Source organism: Microcaecilia unicolor, chromosome 1 (genome assembly GCF_901765095.1).
Source record: "Microcaecilia unicolor chromosome 1, aMicUni1.1, whole genome shotgun sequence".
Classification (NCBI taxonomy): Eukaryota; Metazoa; Chordata; class Amphibia; order Gymnophiona; family Siphonopidae; genus Microcaecilia; species Microcaecilia unicolor.
Genome location: NC_044031.1, coordinates 707,993,100 through 708,017,143, shown reverse-complemented (window position 1 = coordinate 708,017,143; position 24,044 = coordinate 707,993,100). Strand labels below are relative to the sequence as shown.

Sequence of the window (24,044 nt, the reverse complement as noted above, 5' to 3'; positions counted from 1 at the left end):
TTGTGGTTCAGTGAGTGTGGCTTATTTGTGTATAGCAGATAATAAGGAAAGAGCACATATAATACAGTATGTAGGAATAAAGACAAAGATAATTATCAGGAATAAGATTCTGTTTATTCTTACCAAGATAAAGTCTTCAGTTTAATACATACATCTAGGTTCAAATGCACAGAGCTCTGCTGTCGGTCAAGTGTTGAAGAAGCTTCTAACTTTCCTGTCTGAATGTTAGCTCCTTTATAGGCACAGATCTCAATAGAAGCTTATGGCAGTACCTATTTTTTTCATCTTATTGGCCAATATCTCTGTACCAATTTTTTTCCCTTTTCCGGCAGATGTTCATTTGTACTCTTTGTACCATCTTGTACCAACTTCTTTCCTGTTCTAGTTATTTTGAAACATTTCTTTTCCGGCCAGGTGTCCATCTGTACCCAACTGTCTTTTCCGGTAAACATCTCTTGCTTTTGCTATTTCAAAACCTCGCATCTTTTCCGTCACCCTGAACATCTTGTCTTTATCGTTTATAGAAACATCCAGTTTCACAATCTATTTTTATATAATCTTATGACCTGTGTGCCATGTTATAGAAATACAAGCTAGATTTTACAAACCATTTTTATCTATTATTCTATCATCATATATGCTATATTCAATTTGTAATTTGTTTCAGGTTTTATTAAGACTTCATCATATAGCCCTGCGTTTGCAGGTTCTCAACTGTTATGCCATTAGTGGGTTATCAGGCCTCGTCCTCTGCTGACCTAAGTCCTGTAACCTGGCTTACCACCATTCCAGTGGATACTCAAGCTCCAATCCATATTAACAGATGGGACACATTTGGTGTGTTTGTACTAGAGTTAGGGCCTATTGGAAAGCAATACAATACAGATTGCAACAGTGGATCCAAAGACCTATTAAGTGGTCTCCGGAGTTTTTTATATTCTCATAAAAACCTCTGGCCCTTTCAAAAATACAGGCGTTGCTGGTCAGGCAAGCAATGGTTGTGGCGAGAGTAGTGATTGCCAGGCAGTGGAAATCTAGGGAGGTCCCATCTCTGTCTCGATGGCAAAACAAACTTAGGTTTCTTTGTGAAATGGAGAGACTTTGAGCTGATACGACCCATGCTGAGGCGAAATGGGAGGCGATCTGGGAGCCCTTTTTGAAGAATTGCACATCTTGGGGGGGGGGGGGGGTTGGGAGGAGTTCGACTGGGTAGAGGGGAGGGGGGAAAATGGGAGGGGGATGGGGGGTTTACAGGTTTCGTGGGTATAAAAACTTACAAAATTGGGGTCATATCATGTGCGTTAACTTGACTTTCAATTCCTGTTGTGGTTCCTGTATGTAGTTCAATTTACCTGAAGTTTGATTAGATATCAAGCTGTTAGATTCCTATTGTGAATTGTAAGCTTTCAAGTAATGTGTAATTCTTTTTGTAACTGAATTTGGAATTCAATAATTAGGACTCTTTTCAAATTAAAAAAAAAAAAAAAAAAAAAGAGGTATTTCCACAGGTAAAGGAGTTCTTTTGCAAAGAAATATCTTTCTAAAATTTTCCTCCTGATATGTAGGTGAAACTGTGTGTGTAATTCCTGTGTACATGTATTTTCAGCTACACTTTTTAGGGATGTTCCTGGAAACAGGGTTGGGACAGGGCTTTCATTTATGCCTATACATTTTGATTTTAAAAAGTATGAATGTAAAGATTGATGGTGGCTGGTGCCTGGAATGCCCTCCTGAGGGCGGTGGTAGAGATAAAAATGGTGACCATTCTGTAGGATATAGTAGATCATCAATCTCCTTCCCCCAGATGTAACAGTGATAAAATTGAAGTCAAAGAAACAGCTCCAATGAAAGCATTCAATCAAATATCTTTAAAAATCTTATATATTCAAACCAAGCCGCTCTTTCCAAAGCCTCTATAACGGAGTAACCTATGGAACTTTGTAAGTCTACGTACTTTGAAATTTTTATTTATTTTAGTTACATTTGTACCCCGTGCTTTCCCACTCATGGCAGGCTCAATGCGGCTTACAGGTACTTATTTGTACCTGGGGCAATGGAGGGTTAAGTGACTTGCCCAGAGTCACAAGGAGCTGTGCCTGAAGTGGGAATCGAACTCAGTTCCTCAGTTCCCCAGGACCAGAGTCCACCACCCTAACCATCAGGCCACTCCTCCACTCCCAAATGAGCCCCCATGTGTCTTTTCTTGTGTTCCATTCTAGTTTACCTTCTCTATGCAGAACTTGCCACTCGCCAGCAATCCATGCCTTTCTGGAAGCATAGAGGATTGTATAGCGAGTAACTGCTGTCTCCAGATCTTCAGGAGGCTTCCAGGAGACCAAAGCAGCGTTGTCCTCAATCAGGGTCACCTTGATTCCCACCGGAGGGCTTGTTGGGGCTGTATAAACACATGGAAACACAATATAAGACAACTTATCAAACTGATATACATTCAAGCGTTCTGTGTAGAACAAGTGTACATGAGGACTATTAGAAATTCAAACAAAAGGATTTGATGAACAATCACAAGCATATAGACACACTAGGTCAATGTTTCACACACATCAAAGAGATTTCTGGACAATGATTTCAGTGACATCCAAATTTATAGCCTACTTCATCAGTAAAGGTTCAAGAAAGATAACCATAGAATCAGAATAAATAACCTTTCTTACATAAATCCTTCCCAAATACACATTCTGAACTAGGTTCTATATATCACACCTAAAATATCAGTGCCAAAAGGAATTCCGCCTGGGTGTATTCTATAAAGTACGCCTAAATCTAGGCATACTTTATACAACAAGCCTAATTTTTTGCATGGTTTATAGAATATGCCAAGTGCCTGTCAGTGCGATGAAATTTAGTCACGGACAGTTACGCCAGGTAAAACTTGGTATAAATGCAGATGCCTCAATTATACATGGACTGGGTGGGTATATTCTAAAACAACGCACATAGATTTTAGAAACGCCCATGACCTGCCCATTCCACGTCCCCTTTTCAACTATGTGACTTAGAATTTATGCGCATTACATTATAGAATATGATTAGACATTTCTGCGTGTAAATTCTAATTAATGCCAATTAATGTCAATAATTGCTTGCTAAATGGCAATCAGCACTGATTGGCTTAAGTAATTAAGTTGCGTGCGCAAATCCAGAATTCAACTAGATTTGCACATGCAATGTAAGTTGCGCTATATAAAATCCAGGGGTCTGTGTACAATTTTTACATATTATTCCACTTCAACACAGAGTACATATTGCATACCCAATTTTAAGCTTATTCATAGATGAATACAAAATAAATCACATAGCTCAAATTAAGTAAAATAGGGAATATCCTAGTGTCAACTAATGATAGCCAATTCCATGGCAAAACACAGACTTCTTAGTTCCTATATTTTTAAATGGGGACAATTTTCACATAACACTGCTCAGGAAACCACCTTTTCAGCTTCTTTCAAAAGCACAAGGATGACTACCTTAACCTCAATTCCCTCAGTAAACTAGAGGGAGTATAGACCTCCACTAACTCTTTCATATAAATGGATATTATTTGAAAAGAGGGTAACATTTTAAATTGAACCTTTGCTGCCACTGGCAACTAGTGCTTCTGTCTTAAGTAAAGAGCTGCCTGCTCCCACGTTGAGCCACAGAAAAACAACTTAGTGGCAGTGTTCTGCAATACTTGTAGACATGTCATTTTATTTAGGGAGGCCCAAATATATCGAAATCACAATAATCTAATTGGGAAAGAACAATTGCCTGCATAAGTAGCCCATGATGGTACTCTGATAAGAAAGGACAAATATGTCAACTGGGGGGGGGGGGGGGAATGATCAATTTGGGCTAGCGTTAAGACATGTTATTTTATTGTTAAACCTGCTTATTAATAATAGGTCTCATTGCATAAAATGAGACTTGTGCTAAAATACCATGAGTTGTGGTTAAAAAAAATCCCTGTCTAAACAGTAGCTCATGTAGATGACTCCCTCGCCCCCCCCCCTCCATAAATGGACTTTGGTAAAAAATATTGCTTACCAGTAAGGTTATCTGAGACTCCATCGTCAGCTTGGAGTCAATTATGACCCCCAATTAAATTTGAGTTGGGGGCCCCTATTACAGGCCATTACTGGAATTATTTTTCTGTCCCCCCCCCCCCCAAATCTAAAGCAATAGCCTTTTTTCAGATTACTTTTAAGAAGATTAAGGGGGGAAGTTATCAATGTGACCTACAGTTAAAACATGTTATTTTGCTGTTGAACTCATTTACTAGGAACTTGGTTTCATTGCATAAAATAAAACCTGGACTAAAATAGCGCAAGTTAGTGGTAAAATAACACAGGTAGTCCATGTTGATAACTATGCCATTATGACAAATCCAATCCACCCCACCCGTAAAAAACCCCCCATTTTTACTGGAATTTTTCAACAAACCAAAACATCTTACAAATAGTACAAAATATCAACCATGTCCTGTCCCAGCCCCCTCCCACCACTGAAAACTATCTCCTAGAGTACCAATATACTCTGATATATATAGAAGCTGCATCAACCCAAAGTCAAAATATGAAAGAGCTACCCCACTACTCGAAACACTACACTGGCTGCCACTCGAAACACTACACTGGCTGCCAATCAAGGCAAGACTGTTCAAAGTGAGCACCATCATCTACAAAATATTATTTGGTTTGTCTCCAGAATACATGACTGACTTGGTAGAACTATCCTCAAGAATCGCAAGCCCAGAAATCACAAACTACCTACTTCTTCACCTACTCAACTGTAGAAATGTAACATACAAATCTATCTACATGGCTGATTTAATTACCTGGGTTCTAAATGGTGGAACTCAATACCAAAGATCACAAGAAGCATCACAAACTATCTTCTATTCAAAAAAGAACTGAAAACACACCTCTAAAAAATTCTACAACAAATAAACTTGTTATCGATGTCCATTCCGATTACTAATCACAAACTATCCTTATAAGGGAAATGGGACTAGATATACCACCTTTCTGTGGTATTTTGCAACTACATTCAAAGCGGTTTACATATATACAGATACTTATTTTGTACCTGGGGCAATGGAGGGTTAAGTGACTTGCCCACAGTCACAAGGAGCTGCAGTGGGAATCGAACCCAGTTCCCCAGGATCAAAGTCTGCTGCACTAACCACTAGGCTACTCCTCCACTCAAAAGGTAAACTGTAACAATCACTGCTCCTGAGTAACCGCTATAATCTGCTTAAGAAAGCCTTCCTTCCCTCCCCACCAAGAACTGAGAGAGAAAGAGTGGGTCCTACTAGCTCGATTATCTTTTCAGGTCAGAAGCGCGGATGGCGTCCAAAGTTGAGAGGAGAGAGACTAAGGAGAAAAGTCATGCGCATGAGACAAAGATAGCGGATATAGGCATGCCGCCCTCGCTGACGCTAAGCTCCCAATGGACAGCCGAGATCACGACAGAGGTGAAAATGGCAGTGGAGCAAACATTTGGTAGGAAGTTACAGTTAATTTTAGATAAACTGGAGGGAATGGAAGAGCATTATACAACAATGACAGCAGAGCTTCAGATGGTCCAGCAGCAGGTGGGAAACATTGATGATACCATGCAACAGGCGGGGGAGGTTAAAATGGATGGCTACTGTTATGAAGGATGCTTCTCCTTTTTTTTCTCTGATTTATATTACTTACTCGAGGACAGATGTCCGCTATGCCTTAGGGGGCTCACTCAAGTGTGTTTGGAGAGGGGAGGGGGAACAAGACAGCATCTATTTTACATTTTGGGGTTAATCTAAACTCTTTTGCTGGGGGGGGGGGGGGGGGGGCTTCATCTATGGAAGTGGGTAGCTCTGGGGGAAATGATGCCTGGTTGCTTATCTGGTTGCCCTCAAGGGCTACATGAAGTCATAGCAAAATTCAGTTTGACCTGGGGGGTGGAGGCTGAGACGCCCCCTCGGAGGGTTACAAATATTGAGACTAGGGCTTGGATAGAGTACATAAGTACATAAGTACATAAGTAGTGCCATACTGGGAAAGACCAAAGGTCCATCTAGCCCAGCATCCTGTCACCGACAGTGGCCAATCCAGGTCAAGGGCACCTGGCACGCTCCCCAAACGTAAAAACATTCCAGACAAGTTATACCTAAAAATGAGGAATTTTTCCAGTCCATTTAATAGCGGTCTATGGACTTGTCCTTTAGGAATCTATCTAACCCCTTTTTAAACTCCGTCAAGCTAACCGCCCGTACCACGTTCTCCGGCAATGAATTCCAGAGTCTAATTACACGTTGGGTGAAGAAAAATTTTCTCCGATTCGTTTTAAATTTACCACACTGTAGCTTCAACTCATGCCCTCTAGTCCTAGTATTTTTGGATAGCGTGAACAGTCGCTTCACATCCACCCGATCCATTCCACTCATTATTTTATACACTTCTATCATATCTCCCCTCAGCCGTCTCTTCTCCAAGCTGAAAAGCCCTAGCCTTCTCAGCCTCTCTTCATAGGAAAGTCGTCCCATCCCCACTATCATTTTCGTCGCCCTTCGCTGTACCTTTTCCAATTCTTTTTTCCTTGGACTCACTTATTTAGAATATGGGTAGCACACAAATATTCACTTCGAATGTAGGGGGGAATTCACTCCCCGATTAAAATACAAAAGATTTTAAAGGCTCTCAATGACCGGGGGGCCTCTGTTGCTTTCTTGCAAGAGACCCATCTCTCTGCATTGGAGCAAGCTAAGTTAAAAAGGTGGTGGGTTGGAGAGATCCATGGTGCCCTGGCAGTGGGTAGATGAGGAGGGGTGGTGATCCTGATCAGAAAGGGTTTGCAATTGGAGACAAAGCAGGTTATTGCTGACCCAGCGGGCCATTTTGTATTGGCATCAGTGGTGCTGGAAAGGCAACCTTGGCTGCTATGCAACATTTATGCTCCAAACACTTTCGAGAAGGCATTTTATATTCAACTAATTCGTAAAATACATGATATGGGAGTTGTGCCGGTCTTGTTAGGGGGGGATCTCAATGAAGTGGCTGATCCTCAACTAGATCGTTCACAGCCAAGAGGGCGAGAACGTTCTAGATCTCACGGGGGAATATCCATGTTATGTTCAGCTCTGGACTTGATAGATGTGTGGAGGACACTTCACCCCTTAAAGAAAGATTATACACACATATCGAGAGCACACTCCACAATGTCTAGAATAGATTACGTGCTACTCTGGGAACAGCTGTCATCTGTGGGGCCATAAAACTGGGCCCTATAATGATCCCCGACCATGCATGGGTGGAACTAAATCTCCAGGCTAGGGATAGAAACCCACAGGGGGGTTCTTGGAAGTTTCCCATTTTTTTGTACAAGGATAGTCTTTTTCAGGCCTTTATAAAATCTAAGGGGCAGGACTATAAGACTAGCAGTGAGGAACACAGGGAGGACCCGATTCTCTTCTGGGAGGCTGCAAAGTGTGTCCTCCGAGGGGAGGTGATTTCTTATGTTAGTTTTCAGCAAAAGGCCTGGCATCGCGAGGTGATTGTCTAGAGCGAAGGGTAACTTCTCTGCACCAGCAATACGGGAGAGGTCACTCCTTGGGAATTAGAAAGCAATTGTTGGAGAGCCAACAGGCTTTAAATGAACTGTTACATAGGAGAGCGAAGAAGTTACATGCGCACTACAATTATAAGCTTCATAGATTTGCGAACAAGAGTGGTAGGCTTCTGGCTAAGATGGCCCATGGGAGCTCTGGACCAGGCAAGATAACCACATTGCGAGATGCTTCGGGAGGGTTGGTGCACAGTGACGATAATATTAACGCAGTATAGAAGGAGTTTTTTGGTCACCTTTATGAGCCACAGATGTTACCGCCTTTGGATGAAGAGGTGTATCTATCGGGCCTAGATTTGCCTGTAGTGACATCTCAGGGCTTGGCAGAACTCTATGTGCCCATTACCATGGGGGAGGTGGAATGGGTGATCCGTCAGAGTCCTTTAGGTAAGGCACCAGGGCCCGAAGGATAGCGTAATGAGTTTTATTATCTCTTACACCCAGAAATAGGAATGCTCCTTGCGGATGTGTTTAATGAATCAGTACAGCAAGGACAGTTGCCTCGTCACCTTAATAAGGCCCAAATTATTGTTCGCCCCAAGCCTGGTAAGCTGCTTGATCATGCAGAATCTTACCATCCTATATCCTTCTTAAATGTGGAAGCTAATTACTTGGCCATAATTTTGGCCAACAGATTGCCGAGGTTGCTACTTTCGCTGGTTTTGGAGCCTCAGGTAGGGTTCACTTGTGGGAGAATGGTGGCAAAGAATATGAGGCGTATTCTGGCAGCTCTGGAAAGGGTATGCTTGGAGGATATCCCCGCTCTTCTGATAAGCTTCGATGCCGAAAAGGTCTTTGATCAGGTGGAGTGGGTATATCTCTTTGAAGTGTTGAAAGCATATGGTATAAGTGGTTTCTTCGTACAGGCTATTCAAATATTGTATACTGATCCCAGGGCACAAGTACTTGCAAATGGAGTTTTTTCAGATTGGTTTCCAATTGCAAGGGGAACCAGGCATGGCTGCCCCTTGTCTCCGCTTTTATTTGTATTATCCTTGGACCCGTTACTTAGGGAGATTCAAGGTAACGTAGGGATTCGGGGAGTGCGGATTGGAGAACAGATTTTTAAGTCAGCAGCTTTTGCTGATGACCTCCTCTTGCTAATCTCAGACCCGAAGTCCAATCGACGAAGCACCTGTTCAGGATGCACAATATAAGCTATCACTTTGTGTAATCTTCTGCCAATATTTTTGTGAAAATTTTATAATCCATATGCAATAAGGAAACAGGCCTACAGAAAGTGCAAAACTGTGGCTCCTTGCTGGGTATAAGTATGACAACAGCTGCGAGTCGCCAAGAATATGGCAGCATTGTATTATCTCAAAAAGAGTTAAAGACTCGGAGCAACAGAGGGGCCAAATGTTTGTCAAAGCATTTATAAAAATGATTCGTATACCCATTGAGCCCTGGGGCTTTTCTGTTCGGGATGCTTTTAATCGCCCAAAGAACCTCATTGCTCTCTATAGGGCAGAATAATCAGTCAGCTTCTAATGGGGTCAGTAAAGGTATATCCATGCTCACCAAATACTAAGAACTATCCTCTTGTGATGGGACTTGCCCAGAACCATATAATTCTGAATAATATTTTACAAATATTTCTCTAATGTCTGCATTGGATGTTTTAAGTGAGCCCTCCATGTCTACTTTAGTAGCAATATGGTTACACTGGGCTTGACACTTAAGTTTATGGGCCAACAACTGGCTAGCCCGGTTGCTAAACTCAAAGGAAGTCTATCTCACTCTCTGCAAGGCTTCAGCTGTCTCTGCCAATTGTAACTCAATAAGATCTATCCTCAATTGATGTAGCTGGGCTCCTAAAGCCTCAGAAGGCTTCTGGGTCCTATGGAGGGGTTTGAGGGTTGCAATTGACTTCGAAGGGCAGTCTCCTGAGCTGTGCACTTCTTTTGTAGATGTGCCTGTAGAGAGATGATCCTACCCCTCAGTACCACTTTAAGGCCCTCCCAAAGGATTGCAGGTTCAATGCCCTTCACATCATTGAGTGAGAGGTATTCAACTATATTTCTTTCAAACTGCTCAATGTGAGTTGGGTCAGACAATAAAATATCATCAAAACGCCACTGGAGTGGCCCCTCCTGCTCAGAGTGATAATGTAGTGTTAGCTCAACAGATGCATGGTTGGACCAGTAGCGAATATGTATACATGTCCTTTGCATTGAATGGAGCACCTGAATGTCCCCAAACCACATATCTATGCGAGAGTAGCTTTGATACACTGGGGAATAAAAAGTGTAATCTCGCTGGGTGGGATTTACTTGTCCCCATAGCTCTAGCAAGCTCCAGTGAAGTAAAAAAAGCTTTCAGGCGTTCTTTGTCTGGTCAAAGATAGTGTATCTGAGAGTTATAATTATCTAGGGAGGGCTGAAGAGTAAGGTTAAAATCCCCCCACTACCACCACCAATCTCTCCTTCCCATGGCTATATTCAAGTCATCAAAAACAAACCATGTTCAGCATTAGATGAGTAGATATTAAGGAGCGTATAGAGCACCCCACTCAGCTGCACCTTAACTAGTACATACCTACCCCACTTATCCCGAGCTACCTCACTGATGTGAAAGGGGAGACGGCTAGATAAAGCTATAAGAACATCCTTAGTCTTTCGCTGCATCTTGTTGAATGCACATAACATTTTAGGAAATGTCCAATGAGATAATAGCTTTTTGTGTAAGGGCAGCAAGTGTGTTTCTTGCACAAATCCCACTCCCGAATTCAAATGTGTTATACAAACCAAATTCGCCATGTCTACAACAGTCATACAGGAAGGCATGTAGCCACCCCCATCTCCCAAACTACCCTCTTGCCAAGAAACCTGCAATAACCAGGCACATATCAAGGTCAAAAAACAGAGTCGCATGGTAAGCTGTACAAAGCATCCCCCAAATCCCCCCTACACTCCTCCCACCCCACTCCCCTCCCCTCCCCATTCCACAAAACCAAACTGTAACACTTGAGCTATCAGTCAAACATGTCAAGGTGCCGCAGAGAGAAGAAAACTGACATCCACAACATTATAATAACCAACAGTTCTAAACAAATTGTGTGATCCGCCAATCTGGTGTCTTTATAGAAGAACAGTCACAACAGCTAAAGATCCAAAGTCTAGTCCCAGCTGACAGCGCAGAAATAGTATCAAAAATAAAGACTGTCGCCCGCTGAAGGAAAACGTTCTCGCACACATTACTCATCATAGTTGTTGCTCAAGTGGGTTTATGTTCTGGAAGCGCCTTCTCTGAGAGTTGCCTCTTCAGCTGACCACAGCCCTTAGCCACTCTTTGCCACTTAGGATGCTCTGGTATTAACGAGATTTGATGTGTCTTACTGTGAGGTTCCGAGTGACCCTCTGAGGGAAGCACTGTCTGCGCCTCAGCCAAGGTTCATATCTGGAACTGTTTGCCATCCTGGTCGTAGGCTAAGGCAAGTGTATTGACAATGACAATGGTAATAGATCCCGTTTTCCCAAAGGCATTGCATCAGTGGGCACAGTTCTCACTGCCGCTTCAAAGTCGTCACTAAAAGATCTTGATTTAGACAGTAATAAGGTAAGTATCCCACTCAAATGTCCCAACTGTGCGCACTTTGGTAAGGACCCTTTCCTTTAGTTTGAAATCCATAAAACATGCTATAATGTCTTTCGATTGATTGGACCGGGTGTGGCCCAAGGCGTGATGGGCTCTTTCAAAACCCACTGCTGTGGGGTCTGGCGGTTCTGTCTCAGTAGCTAGCAGCAGTCTTATGATTTTTTGGATCACATCTTCAGAGTTCAGATAATCCGGTCTTCCAGGATCCCAGAAGCGCAGGTTCCTCCGGTGGCTCCGATTCTCCAAATCTACTACTACTTAACATTTCTAGAGCGCTACTAGGGTTACGCAGCGCTGTACAATTTAACAAAGAGAGACAGTCCCTGCTCAAAGAGCTTACAATCTAATAGACAAGTGAACGGTCGGTCCGATAGGGGCAGTCAAATTGGGGCAGTCTGGATTCACTGAACGGTAAGGGTTAGGTGCCGAACGCAGCATTGAAGAAAAAAAAAAAAAAAAAAGCATTGAGGAAAAATCCTCAATTTTGTCCAAAAAATATGTTGTCGTAGCCTTGTCTGCTTGCATTTTCTTGTCCACAGTCTGAAGCGCCTCAGCTTGCTCATCGAGGCATGTTTCCTTCTCCCTGGACCATTTTCCAAGGTCAGTAAGCTCGCCCAAGTTTCGCATTTAGTGTCAAAAATTTAGTGCGTATTAATTTAAGATCTTCTTTAATCTCTCTCATCCAGGTCTGGACCTTTGCTATTGGGTCTGAAGGTTCATGACTCAGACACTGACGGGCCTGAGGAAGCAGGCACTGGTGCCAATGCGGAACCTCTGTCTCATCATGAAGAACCTGCTGCTGCCGCAATGCAAAAGGCAAACTTCTTCAAATTTACCTTTTTTTGTTGAGCGCCACTCATGCCTTTAGAGAGCCAAGCACCCCTGCAGACCGTCCTTGTTCAGTTTTTCCAGCTAAAAACTAGGATGGCTATGATAAACACAGATTAGTTTCAGAGTGGCATGCTACAATCTTAGGCAGCCATTCACTGGGATGAAGTCACTTCCTCCTCCAAAGAACATTTTTCTAAGAATTTGGAAGTCCAGCTTCATATGGGATTATGAGCTGAATATCATCAGTGTAGATGAAATAAACTATCCCCAATTCCTGGACGATTCAGCCCAGGAGAGTAAAGATGGGGGCTGAGGCACTTTGAAAGGAGCAATTCCTTAATGCCTATGTTTCAGTGTGCCAGTGTCCAATCTGGGCCATTTCTGAACTTGACATTTCTTTTCATTGCTTTTTCCCCTTGGTCAAATATTATCCCATTCTCTTACACTTTTGGAAAGTTATTTTGTCTCCAGACATTATCAGCTCGTATGCATAATTTCTTTCTGACATTCTGCTGATTTGGAAATAATAATAAAGATAACACGTTTACCATTGCTCTACCAGTGTCCATACCTTCAGGAAATGTGGAATGATAAACTACTGGACTCCAGGGACTAGAGAGCTGATCCACATGTAGCCGCACAGCAAACTCATACTTGGTATTTGCCTTTAGTTCACGAACCACGATATGAGGTTCTGACCTAGAATAATAATAATAATGATTATAACTGACACCAAGTACTGTATTCAAACTAAGAACAGGTGCCTGCAATCGTCTATTATTTAGCAAATTTCTATGCACTGTTGCTGGTAGGTGGTAAAATGTGAGTGTACTTTTTATGTTTCAGATATATGTACACACAGCTCAATTCAGTTTTTATGACTGTACTCTATCTCAAGATAAATGCTCAGTTAAGTTGCATAATCCCCTAGATTCTATATAGCGCAACCAAAATTATGCGTGCAAATCCAGTTGTATTCTGGATCTGGATGTGCAATTCAATTACTTAACAAGCCAATCAGTGCCAATAATTGCCACTTAAGTAATTATTGACACTACCTGGCATTAATTAGAATTTACACACACAACTTGCTAGGCGTATTCTGTAAAGTGTTGCGCATAAATTCTAATTGCTCTGCCAAAAGGTGGTATGGCCATGGGTGTGGAATGGGAATTAAGAAAACCTACACGCAGGGTTACAGAATACACCTGCTCTATGCTTAACAGGTGCAGGCATGGCCACTAGGCATATTCTATAAATAGGCGTAATTCTATAAACCACACCTAAATCTAGGTGTGGTTTACAGACTACACCTAGGTGGAAATATTTTTGGTGCCAATTTTTCAAGCGCTATATATTGAATCTAGTCCAATATGGCTTCTATTCTATACAGGTCTTTAACGCTTTAAAATCCTGCTTTTATATTTAACTCTTCTTTGCTGAAAGTTTTCAAGACACATGCCCAATAAAATCCTTCTTTTAACAGTAACACAGATACAGAAATTTGTTTGCTGCACCATGGACAGTCTTAACAATTAAAAGCCCAATATTCTTAAGAAATTATCCCAATCATGGCAGCTACTATTCAGATAATTCCCTTAGGGGGTCTTTTACAAAGGCCCTCTAGAGTTTTTAGCACGCACTAAACGCTAGAGACACAGCACACGCATAAAAACACTAGCACGCCTTTGTAAAAGGACCCCTTAGTGAGTGCTATTCATGGATATTCAGCAGCACCATCCATATAGTGCCTGTGAATATCCTTATGGACTGTCTCAGTACTACTCTATCTGGATAGTATTGGGGCAGTGGGTGGGTGAAGCAGCAAGTTATCTGGATAGAAGCAATACTGCAACCTGTGCTACCTAGATATTCAGTGTCATTCGCTATCCATAGCCAGCATTTATAAACAATGTTGACCATGGTGGCTAATATTAACCTGTAATTTCTTGCAATAGTTAATGATAATTTTGATTTTTATTCAACATGTCAAACACGCAGTACAATACAAAAGCGTATTTCTGTTACTTAGGCAGCTTAAAATTTGTTTAAATATAAGCTTTAGAAGGCAAAGTGTACGAAACATCTAATTTGGATGCTGCTTTAATATTTGTGGAAAGGAGGAGTAAGTATACAGCTGGTGGCGGTCAGTGATCTGGGCACCAGCATTAAATATCTAGGTATGTGAAGATAGACTATTTTTTATGCAGTCCTATTTGGCCAGTTAAATTTAATTGGTTACAGCTGAATATTGGCACTTAACTAGTTAAGGGCCAACTCTGCCCCTGGACCACTCACAACATCGCTGGTTTCACTTTGACCAATTAGTGCTGATATTCAGTGGCACTATCCGGTTAAGTGTTGCAGCGGACAGCCCCGCACGGGCAATTTAACTGAGCAGGAGCCTCTCCTGTCTTGTTAAATAGCTTTGAATATTGACCCCCAAATTACTACTATCACTCCAATTTCAGCTTTTCTATTAATGATGGTGGTAATAAAAACATTCCTATATTAAGGAGGTAAAAAATTTATACCTTCCTAGTTTTTGAAGGTTTTAGGAATAACCTTGCAATTAGAGCACTGAGCTGACAACCCGGAAGCCTGGTTCAATTCCCAGTGCTCCCCCTTATGAACTTGGGCAACTAATTTTAACCCTCTATTGCCTCGGGGACAAAATTATAGATTGCAAGCCCCCTGGGAAGGGAAATACCTAGTGTACCTGAACTTAACTCACTTTGAGTTACTACTGAAATGATGCAAGCAAATCCAAATAAAATAAAAAATATTCTACACTGAATTTGGCTAAAGAGGGCCTAGAACTAGAAAAGCAGTGAACTGATGGGGCATATTAAATCCTCTTGAAACAAGAGTTTCTGAAAAAGCTATTTTCCAGGCTCCATCTTAATTTACAGATTAGCTATGCTTTATATTCTAAGGTAAATATGGCAAAACAGGGCAGACTTCTACGTCTGTGTCCCAATTATAGAAAGACACATATGGATGGGCTGAAGTGGGCTTCAACGGCAATCCCAGCAGTTAGGAAGTAAGGACAGTGCTGGGCAAATGTCTACAGCCTGTGACCTGAAAATAGCAAAGACTGATATTTTATAACACATCCATATCATATTCTATGAGTGTAACTCAGAAGGACAGGGGAAGATACGTTAGGGTTGATAGAAATTAAAATGTTTCGAGGCTGACTGAATTTCATATTCAGCTTCGGCACCGAAATCGGCCTGAAATACAGGTTAGGTCATCTTTTGGTTTCAGACAAAAATGCCAGTGTATTTTTGGGTGAAACTGAAACTCTCTCACCTCACTACCACTGCCAGAGTGAGTCCTTCTGGACTGGCCACTCCCCACGACCACAATCCCTCTGCCCTTCCACCACATTAAGGCCCTCCATGGACCATACCTTTAAATGCACTGGGTGTAGTGGTCTCTTATGGCAAGAGAGATCTCCAGTTGCTCCTGCCCCTGCCGGTTCCTCTGTCAAAATGGCTTCCAAGACTGCTGTAGAAGATCCCATACAGCTGCCATTTTCAGAACGGAACCGGCATGGGCAGGAGCAATCCCCAGTCACTCCTGCCCAGGCTGGTTCCAATTGTAAAATAGCTACTGATACTTCCTGTGGCAATCTCAGCAGCCATTTTGATGGAGGAACCGGCAGAGGCAGGAGTGGGCATTTTAAGGTAAGCCCAGGAGGGCCTTTGGGTGGTGGAAGAACGGTGGGGTTGTTTTAGGGAGAAGGGGTGGCTGATCCAGCAAGACTTGTTCCCTGCAGGTGGGGAGGGGAAGGACGTGGCGGTGGTAGCCCAGGAGGACCCATTCTCTGCTGGGGGTGGGGTGTCATTTTCAATTTTGACCGAAACTGAACAGCAAATGTTGGCTACTGATTCAGTTTCAGTTGAAACCAAGAACCCCTGTTTCAGTTGCCCTCTAAAAATACCATTATGCAAAACTGATGAGAGGCTTTGGCCACCTTATTGGGCAGACTGTTTATCTGCCGTCATTTACTATGTAACTATCCTGCTTATAATCGAAAGAGAAAAACGCCTATATTGCGACCCAAATCGGGAGATGGGAGTCTTTCTCCCGTGGGCGCCCAAATCGGTATAATCGAAAGCCGATTTTGGGCGTTTCCAACTGCAATCCGTCGCGGAAACGGGTAAAGTTGACGGGGGCGTGTCGGAGGCGGAACTGGGGCGTGGTTATCGGCCGAGGAGAGATGGGCGGCTTTAGCTGATAATCGAAAATAAAAAGGTGTTTTTACCGTGATTTTGGGTCACTTTTTTTAGACCCTTTTTTTTTCATAAACAGGTCCCAAAAAAGTGCCCCAACTGACCAGATGACCACTGGAGGGAATCGGGGATGACCTCCCCGGACTCCCCCAGTGGTCACTAACCTCCTCCCACCAAAAGAAAAAACCCACTTTAAAAACTTTTTTTTCAGCCTGTATGCCAGCCTCAAATGCCGTTCCCACCTCCATGACAGCAGAATGTGTTCTATCCTGTGACAGCCTTTCCCTGGTTCTGATGTGGCTCTCGGGTGAGTGTGACACCTTTTCTGTTATGCACACTGCAGAGTCACATCAGCAATGCATTGTGGTGGGTGCAGGGTATTGGGCTCCGTGATTCCACTAGCTTGTGGCAAATGCTCACGATGTTGGTAGTTGGTAGGCTCTACTCCCATGGTGCTTTTCCCCCTGCTTACTGGGTGAGAGTGTGCCCTGTTTTTTTTCCGGTAGTCCATGAGGTAGTGGCCATTTTTGTAAGCCAGTTTTAGATCCCTTTCACGTGTTAGCCACGTTACAGAACTTAGTTCTTACCTTGAATGTGGCTGAAAGAGGGCATTGTATAGCATTCTGCCAGCTCGGACCTACTGCTAATCTCAGTACCAGGGAGTATCGTTGCCAGTGGGGCACAACCTCTGATCTGCAGTTAACTGTGAGTAAGCGTGCTTATTCCAATAAAGGACGTTTTCGGAGAGATTAGTCTTCAGGTGTCAACTGGTGTGCCAATGTTATATAGCAGCAACAAGTCCTAGAGGCCTGCCTGTATGCAGGTCCCTGGAGCACTTTTAGTGGGTACCGCAGTGCACTTCAGCCAGGTGGACCCAGGCCCACCCCCCCCTACCTGTAACACTTGTGCTGGTAAATGGGAGGTCTCCAAAACCCACTGTACCCACATATAGGTGCCCCCTTCACCCCTAAGAGCTATGGTAGTGTTGTACATTTGTGGGTAGTGGGTTTTGGGGGAGGGGGTTGGGTGCTCAGCACCCGTGGTATGGGAGCTATGCATGTGGGAGCGTTGTCTGAAGTCCACCGCACTGACCTCTAGGGTGCCCAGTGGTGTCCTGGCATGTCAGGGGAGCGAGTGTACTACGAATCATGGCCCCTCCCACGACCAAATGGCTCGGATTAGGACGTTTTTGAGCTGGGCGTTTTTAGTTTCCATTATCGCTAAAAAAAACCAAACGCCCAGCTGAAAAACGGTCTGTCCCGCCTCTTCACGTACCCGTTTTCAGACATAGACGCCCATGGAGATAGGCGTTCGCGTTCGATTATGCCCCTCTATGTAAACTAAAATCTTTGTAGCTCATTCTTACCCCATAAGATTTCTCTTACTTAAAGCAAATCGTAATTTTACTAAATAGACAACACTGCTAGTCTCAAGTGTCCTGTTTCACTAAGCCTATACGTCCAGATTCTACATATGGCACCTTGAGTTCTGCATGCAAATTTGGACATATGACCAATTTGCACATGCAACTTAATTAACAAGCCAATCAGCACTAATTGGGCAGTAACAAGCAATTATCAGCATTAACTGGCAATAATTTGGAATTTACACGCACATCTTTTTAGGCGTATTCTATAAAGAGATGTCCATAAATTCTAGTGTGTGGATCCAAAAAGGGGGTGTGGCCATGGGAGGGGCATGGGTGGGTTGGTGGAGTGTTTCTAATTATTTATGCGTGTTATAGAATTAGCGGGATCCACGACTAATTTACAAGTAGGGATTTATACCAGGTTTTCATAGGTGTAAATGCTCACGCCTAAATGTAGTTGTGGTTCCTGGTGCTGAGGGCTATTCTATAAATCACACCTATCTGTAAGCATGGTTTATAGAATAGTACTAAGCGCTATTTTTTTTGGCACCAAATTCTTAGGCGCCATTTATAGAATCTAGTCCATATTGTCTACATCATTGATAAATTCACTAAAATGAACTCTGTCTATACAACTATATCCAACTCAAGTACACTCATCACCTATTTACCAATTTTATTTAATATAAGAAGAATGAATTTAATATTAAAACAAAATGAATTCAGTAGAATACCAACCAGCCATAGAAGCATTTTTGAATCTGTAGACTGGGAGAATGTTAGTTACGGTATGGGAAAACAGTTTCAAGTTCCAACTAGTTAATCTAAAAAGTATTTTTTAAACATCTACAGGTTGATATTTAAAAGCACACAGGAGGAATTCAATAAGTGGTGCTGAAAATTCAGTGCCAAGAAACTTGAGGGGCCCTTTTACTAAGCCACGCAGGCGCCTACATGCACATAACGGGAGCCAAATTGGATTTACCGCTTGGGTACCACATGGCCCTCGCAGTAATTTCAATTTTGGCGCGCATCTGCTACATGCGTCCAAAAATATTTTTTAATTTGTGGGGTGTGTCAGCTATGCACATCAAGTGATATTTGACGTGCGTAGGACATTACCACCCGGTTACCGTGTTAGACCTTACTGCTATGTCAATGACTGGCGGTAAGGTCTCAGACCCAAAATGGACGTGCAACAATTTTCATTTTGACGCATGTCCACTTTCGGCAAAAATAAAAAAGGCACTTGTAGGTGCGATGAAAAATAATTCTGCGAACACCCAAAACACACGTCTACACTACCACAGGCCATTTTTCAGTGCACCTTAGTAAAAAGACCCCTGAGTGCTAAGCGCTATTCTATAAAGGAAGCAGGTCCTTTATAGAATAGCGTTCAGTATGGATCCCATGCCTAACTTTTGGGAATTGTACTTATGCTTGCCCAACTCAACAGCGCTTTGGGCGAATTCTATAAATCCACATGCAGCTTTCTGGAATGTCCCCAATAAACCCCTGGCCATGCCCTCTTTTCAGATATGCACGGTTGAAGTTAGGTGCCGTGCTTTACAGAATAGCAAATGGCAAGATATGTAGGAAAATTTTTAAGACTGCAAATTAGCATCAAAAATTGGTTGTTAGCACCCAGTTATTGATGTTTCCAAGTTCATTACTCAATTGATTTGCACACACATTTCTGATGTGCGCACAAAGTTGGGCATGGAAATTTGGGCGTGATATATAGAATCCAGGGATTATTGTGGTAAGATTCAGTGCTCATCGCATACGTGTTTTGGGGTTTTTTTTTTCCCAATCTGGGCCACATGAACATACAATTTGGAAAATATAAACTGTTATATGGCCAAAATTATCTTTCTTGAAAACAGGGTGGGATGTAAGGTGTTCCAGGACAGTACCAGTTAGACATCTAACTTATACATCTAAGAAATGATATTCAGCCATTAAACGTATGTTAGATGTCCAAGTGGGCCACACAAATAGCAGATGTAACATAAAATATATAATTTAGTTAGTTCAAGTTATATCACTTTAACATCACTGAATATAAGTATAATTTTAAAAATATCTGTATTAGATGTTTCAAATTATATATTTACCACTTGGATGCATATTGACCTTCCATTGTATAGTACAAACCAAACAACGGAAAACCCCCCAAATTAATTCAGTCTTAGAAGAGTAGTTATCAACATGGGCACCCATTAATATATGTTATTTTACCACTAATTCTTGCCATTTTACCACAGGTCACAGTTTATGCAATGAAACCTAGTTACTAATAACTTGGGTTAACAGAAAAATAAGATATCTCAATGGTAGCCTACGTTGATAACCACACCCCTTAACTAGCTATTGACTGGTTTAGTTAACCATCCAGTCTTCAGTTTTTCTTGCTGGGAGAAACAAATGATTTCTACTACAAAAATGTACATACGTGTGAAGGTAGAGTACCAAAGAAGCATTCTTCAGTCCCACAGGGTTACAGCGAACAGTGTAGTTAATGACTTGTGCAGAGGTGAAAGCTGGCTTTCCCCAGTGCAGGTAGACTGAGGACGAACTGTTGGCCTTTGCATACAGGTGGTGGGGAGGTGGTGGTGGAGGAATCATACCATCATGGACAGCTGTTTAGGAGACAAGGATGAAATTATAAAGAAGGTTTCAATGCTTCAAGAAGACACACAAAATCTGTTTCTAAATCACCTCTTGTTCAGAAAAAAAAAACACAAGAACCCAAGGAATTAATTTAACAGGAAAAAAATAACTATGTAGTAGTTAATCCACATAAAACATTTATTGCAGGTACACTAGTCAGTACTATAGTTACTAGCCAGAAAGAAAATTATAGTGTTCATTGGTCTATAAAATACTGAGTGGACTGGAACAGGTAGACGTGATTCGCTTGTTTACTCTTTCCAATAATACTAGGACTAGGGGGCATGTAATGATGCTGCAAAGTAGTAAATTTAAAACAAACCAGATAAAATATTTCTTCACTCAATGTGTAATTAAACTCTGGAATTCATTGCCAGAGAATGTGGTAAATGCAGTTAGCTTACCAGGGTTTTAAAAGGTATGCTCAGTTTCCTAAAAGAAGGGTCCATAAGCCATTATTAAGATGGCCTTGGGAAAATCCACTGCTTATTTCTCGGCTAAGTAACATAAAATCTGTTTTACTGTTCTGGCATCTTGCCAGGTACTTGTGACCTGGATTGGCCACTGTTGGAAACAGGATACTGGGTTTGATGGACCTTCGGTCTGTCCCAGTATGGCAAAGCTTATGTTCTTATTTATGCAACCTGATTCAATATTATCTGAAAGAGTGGCAGAACTGCACTGATGAAAGACTGGTAATAACTATGCTGTTACTTGTATAATGCTGTGTAGCTTCCAAGCAGTCTATTAGTACAAGGAACAGAGATAATGTTGCAGAAGCAGATCTTTTGTCTATCTGTGCTTGCTCACTGCACTGTCACAGGTCTTACAGTAGGTGATGTGGTGCTTCTCTCTACCACAAAGGCCCTTTGTGTCTCTTCTGTGTATGCTTTAATTCTACTGCTGTTTTGGCTCCTACAACCTCTTCTGAATGTCTATTCCAGTGGTCCACTATCCTATCAGCAAAATATTTCCTCACATTCCTTTTGAGATTCCCAGACTTTGGCTTTATAAGCTGAACCTTTAAGATTTTCTCTACAGAAAATATTTTTCATTCTAATACTTTATTGAAGCCTGCTACATTTTTGAATGTTTGTATCATATTTCACATTTCCTTTTTTTCTGCCACAGAATTGATATTTTGCTTCTTTGGTCTGTCTATGTATGGCTTTGAGTGCAAGTTATCTACCATTTTGCTGGTCCTCCTCTGAGCTGGCTCTACATTATCTTCAGAGCTGAACACAGTATTCAAGACAGGGTCATAAACTGTGCTAAATATTCTAAAGACTACTCTAATTACCTTCTACTAGTGGATGTGAAAAGACTGGAAGCCCTGCACTTGTGCCAGGGAAACAACCGGTCTTGGAAATCCCTAAAATACTAGTGTCCGATGATAAACATATGCCCCCTAACTCTATATAGTGCACCAAAGGTTAGGCACAAATTTGGCATGTAACATTTGCTGCTAAAACAGAACCTGAATGCCAGAACAATAATAAATGGCAGTTAAAAACATAAGAGTAGGCATACTCGGTCAGACTAATGGTTCATCTAGCCCAGTATCCTGTTTTATTATTATTATTTATTATTTATTGCATTTGTACCCCACATTTTCCCACCTTTTTGCGGGTTCAGTGTGGCTTACAGTACGTTATGAAGACTGGAAGTACATTTTGTTACAGCTCAGTTATGGATTACATTATGAAGTGTTATGAGACAAGTTTTGTAACAAGGAATATAATAATGGAAAAGATCATTGAGACATTGGAAGGAAAGAACGGGAAACTAAGTGGGGCGATACATTGGAGGGAACCCGCGGGAAACAGGTATGATTGAGGTAAGTTTGCGGGAGATGAGAAGGTGAGGTAGGGGAAGGGAATTCAGAGTGGCTGTAGTGATGCATCGTTGGACAGTGAGTGCGGTTTTATGTGTTATGGTTCTTTCCGTAAATTTCCTCAAAGAGGTGGGTCTTCAGTAGTTTGCGGAAGGTTTTTTGCTCTTGAATCGTTTTCAGGTTGCGTGGCAATGAATTCCAGTACTGCGTGCTCATGTAGGAAAAGGTTGACGCGTGCAGTGTTTTGTATTTCAAGCCTTTGCAATTAGGGAAGTGGAGGTTGAGGAAAGTTCTGGATGATCTTTTGGCGTTTCTTGGTGGTAAGTCTATTAAATCCGACATGTAGGCTGGGGCTTCACCGTGAATGATTTTATGGACTAATGTGCATACTTTAAAGGTAATGCGTTCTTTAAGTGGGAGCCAGTGTAGCTTCTCTCGTAAGGGTTTTGCACTTTCATATTTTGGTTTTCCTAAGATGAGTCTGGCTGCTGTATTCTGGGCTGTTTGGAGTTTTCTCAGTATTTGCTTTTTGCAACCTGCGTATAGTGAGTTGCAGTAGTCCAGATGGCTGAGAACGAGGGATTGCACCAGGCTACGAAAGACGGATCTTGGGAAGAATTGTCTTATTCTTTTCAGTTTCCACATGCAGTAGAACATCTTTTTGGTTGTGTTGTTTGCCTGAGTTTCGAGTGTTAGGTGGCGGTCGATAGTGACTCCAAGGATTTTTAGCGTCTCTGAGATTGGAAGGTTTAGCGTTGGTGTGTTTAAAGCGGTGAATTCTTTCGTGTTGTATTGGGACGTGAGTATCAGGCATTGAGTTTTTTCTGCATTTAGTTTCAAGCGAAAAGCATCTGACCAGGTGTTCATGATGTGTAGACTTAAGTTGATTTCACTGGAGATTTCTTTAATGTCTTTTTTGAAAGGGATGTATATAGTTACATCATCGGCGTAAATATATGGGTTGAGGTTGTGGTTCGATAGGAGTTTCGCCAGGGGGATCATCATTAGGTTGAAAATGGTTGGTGAAAGGGGAGATCCTTGTGGTACTCCACATTCGGGTGTCCAGGCAGCAGACGTGGTTGAATTTGATGTGACTTGGTATGATCGTTGAGTTAGGAACCCCTTGAACCAGTTTAGGACATTTCCTCCAATACCAAAGTATTCAAGTATGTGTAGTAGGATTCCGTGGTCGACCATGTCGAAGGCACTTGACATGTCGAATTGTAGGAGGAGTATATTGTTGCCGGTTGCAATCATTTGTTTAAATTTAGTCATGAGGGTAATCAGTACTGTTTCTGTGCTGTGATTCGACCGGAATCCTGATTGGGCATCATGCAGTATTGAGTGTTTGTTTAGATAATCTGTGAGTTGTTTAGTTACCATTCCTTCGGTTATTTTGGTTGTTAGTGGTATGGATGCTACTGGTCTGTAGTTGGTTAATTCGCTTGCGTTTTTCTTTGTGTCTTTAGGTATTGGGGTGAGTAAAATTTTTCCTTTTTCTTTAGGGAAAAGTCCGTTTTGTAGCATAAAGTTTACGTGGTTCGTTAGGTCTGTTATGAATTGTAGAGGAGCTGATTTCATAAGGTTGTTTGGGCATATGTCTAGTTTGCAGTGAGATTTGGCGTATCTTTTTAGAGTTTTCGAGATGAGATCTTCTGATATTAACTCGAAGTCGGTCCAGGTTCTGTCTGCTGGGTATGTTCCGGCTTCTGGGTCTAGGCATTCTAGAAGTGTGACGTATTCGATAGGGCTGATGGGTATTTTAAGTCGTAGTTGTATGATTTTCTCTTTGAAGTATTTCGCAAGGTTGTCAACATCTGGTATGTCTTTGCTGTTGTTTGTAACTGGTGTGGTGTCTAGAAGTTTGTTCACAAGGTAGAAGAGTTTATGTGTG

General features: G+C 42.0%; 1 protein-coding gene across 1 annotated transcript in view; it reads right to left on the bottom strand.

The window, feature by feature from the left end:
* PRTG (protogenin) overlaps positions 1–24,044 on the bottom strand; it is a 247,392-nt gene that overhangs the window by 46,717 nt on the left and 176,631 nt on the right. Inside the window, exons 13-15 of the mRNA XM_030190411.1 lie at positions 20,099–20,285; positions 12,605–12,732; positions 2,225–2,395 (exon numbers count right to left, since the gene is read on the bottom strand). Coding sequence (XP_030046271.1) covers positions 2,225–2,395; positions 12,605–12,732; positions 20,099–20,285 — 486 coding nt within the window. The remainder of the gene's footprint in view (positions 1–2,224; positions 2,396–12,604; positions 12,733–20,098; positions 20,286–24,044) is intronic.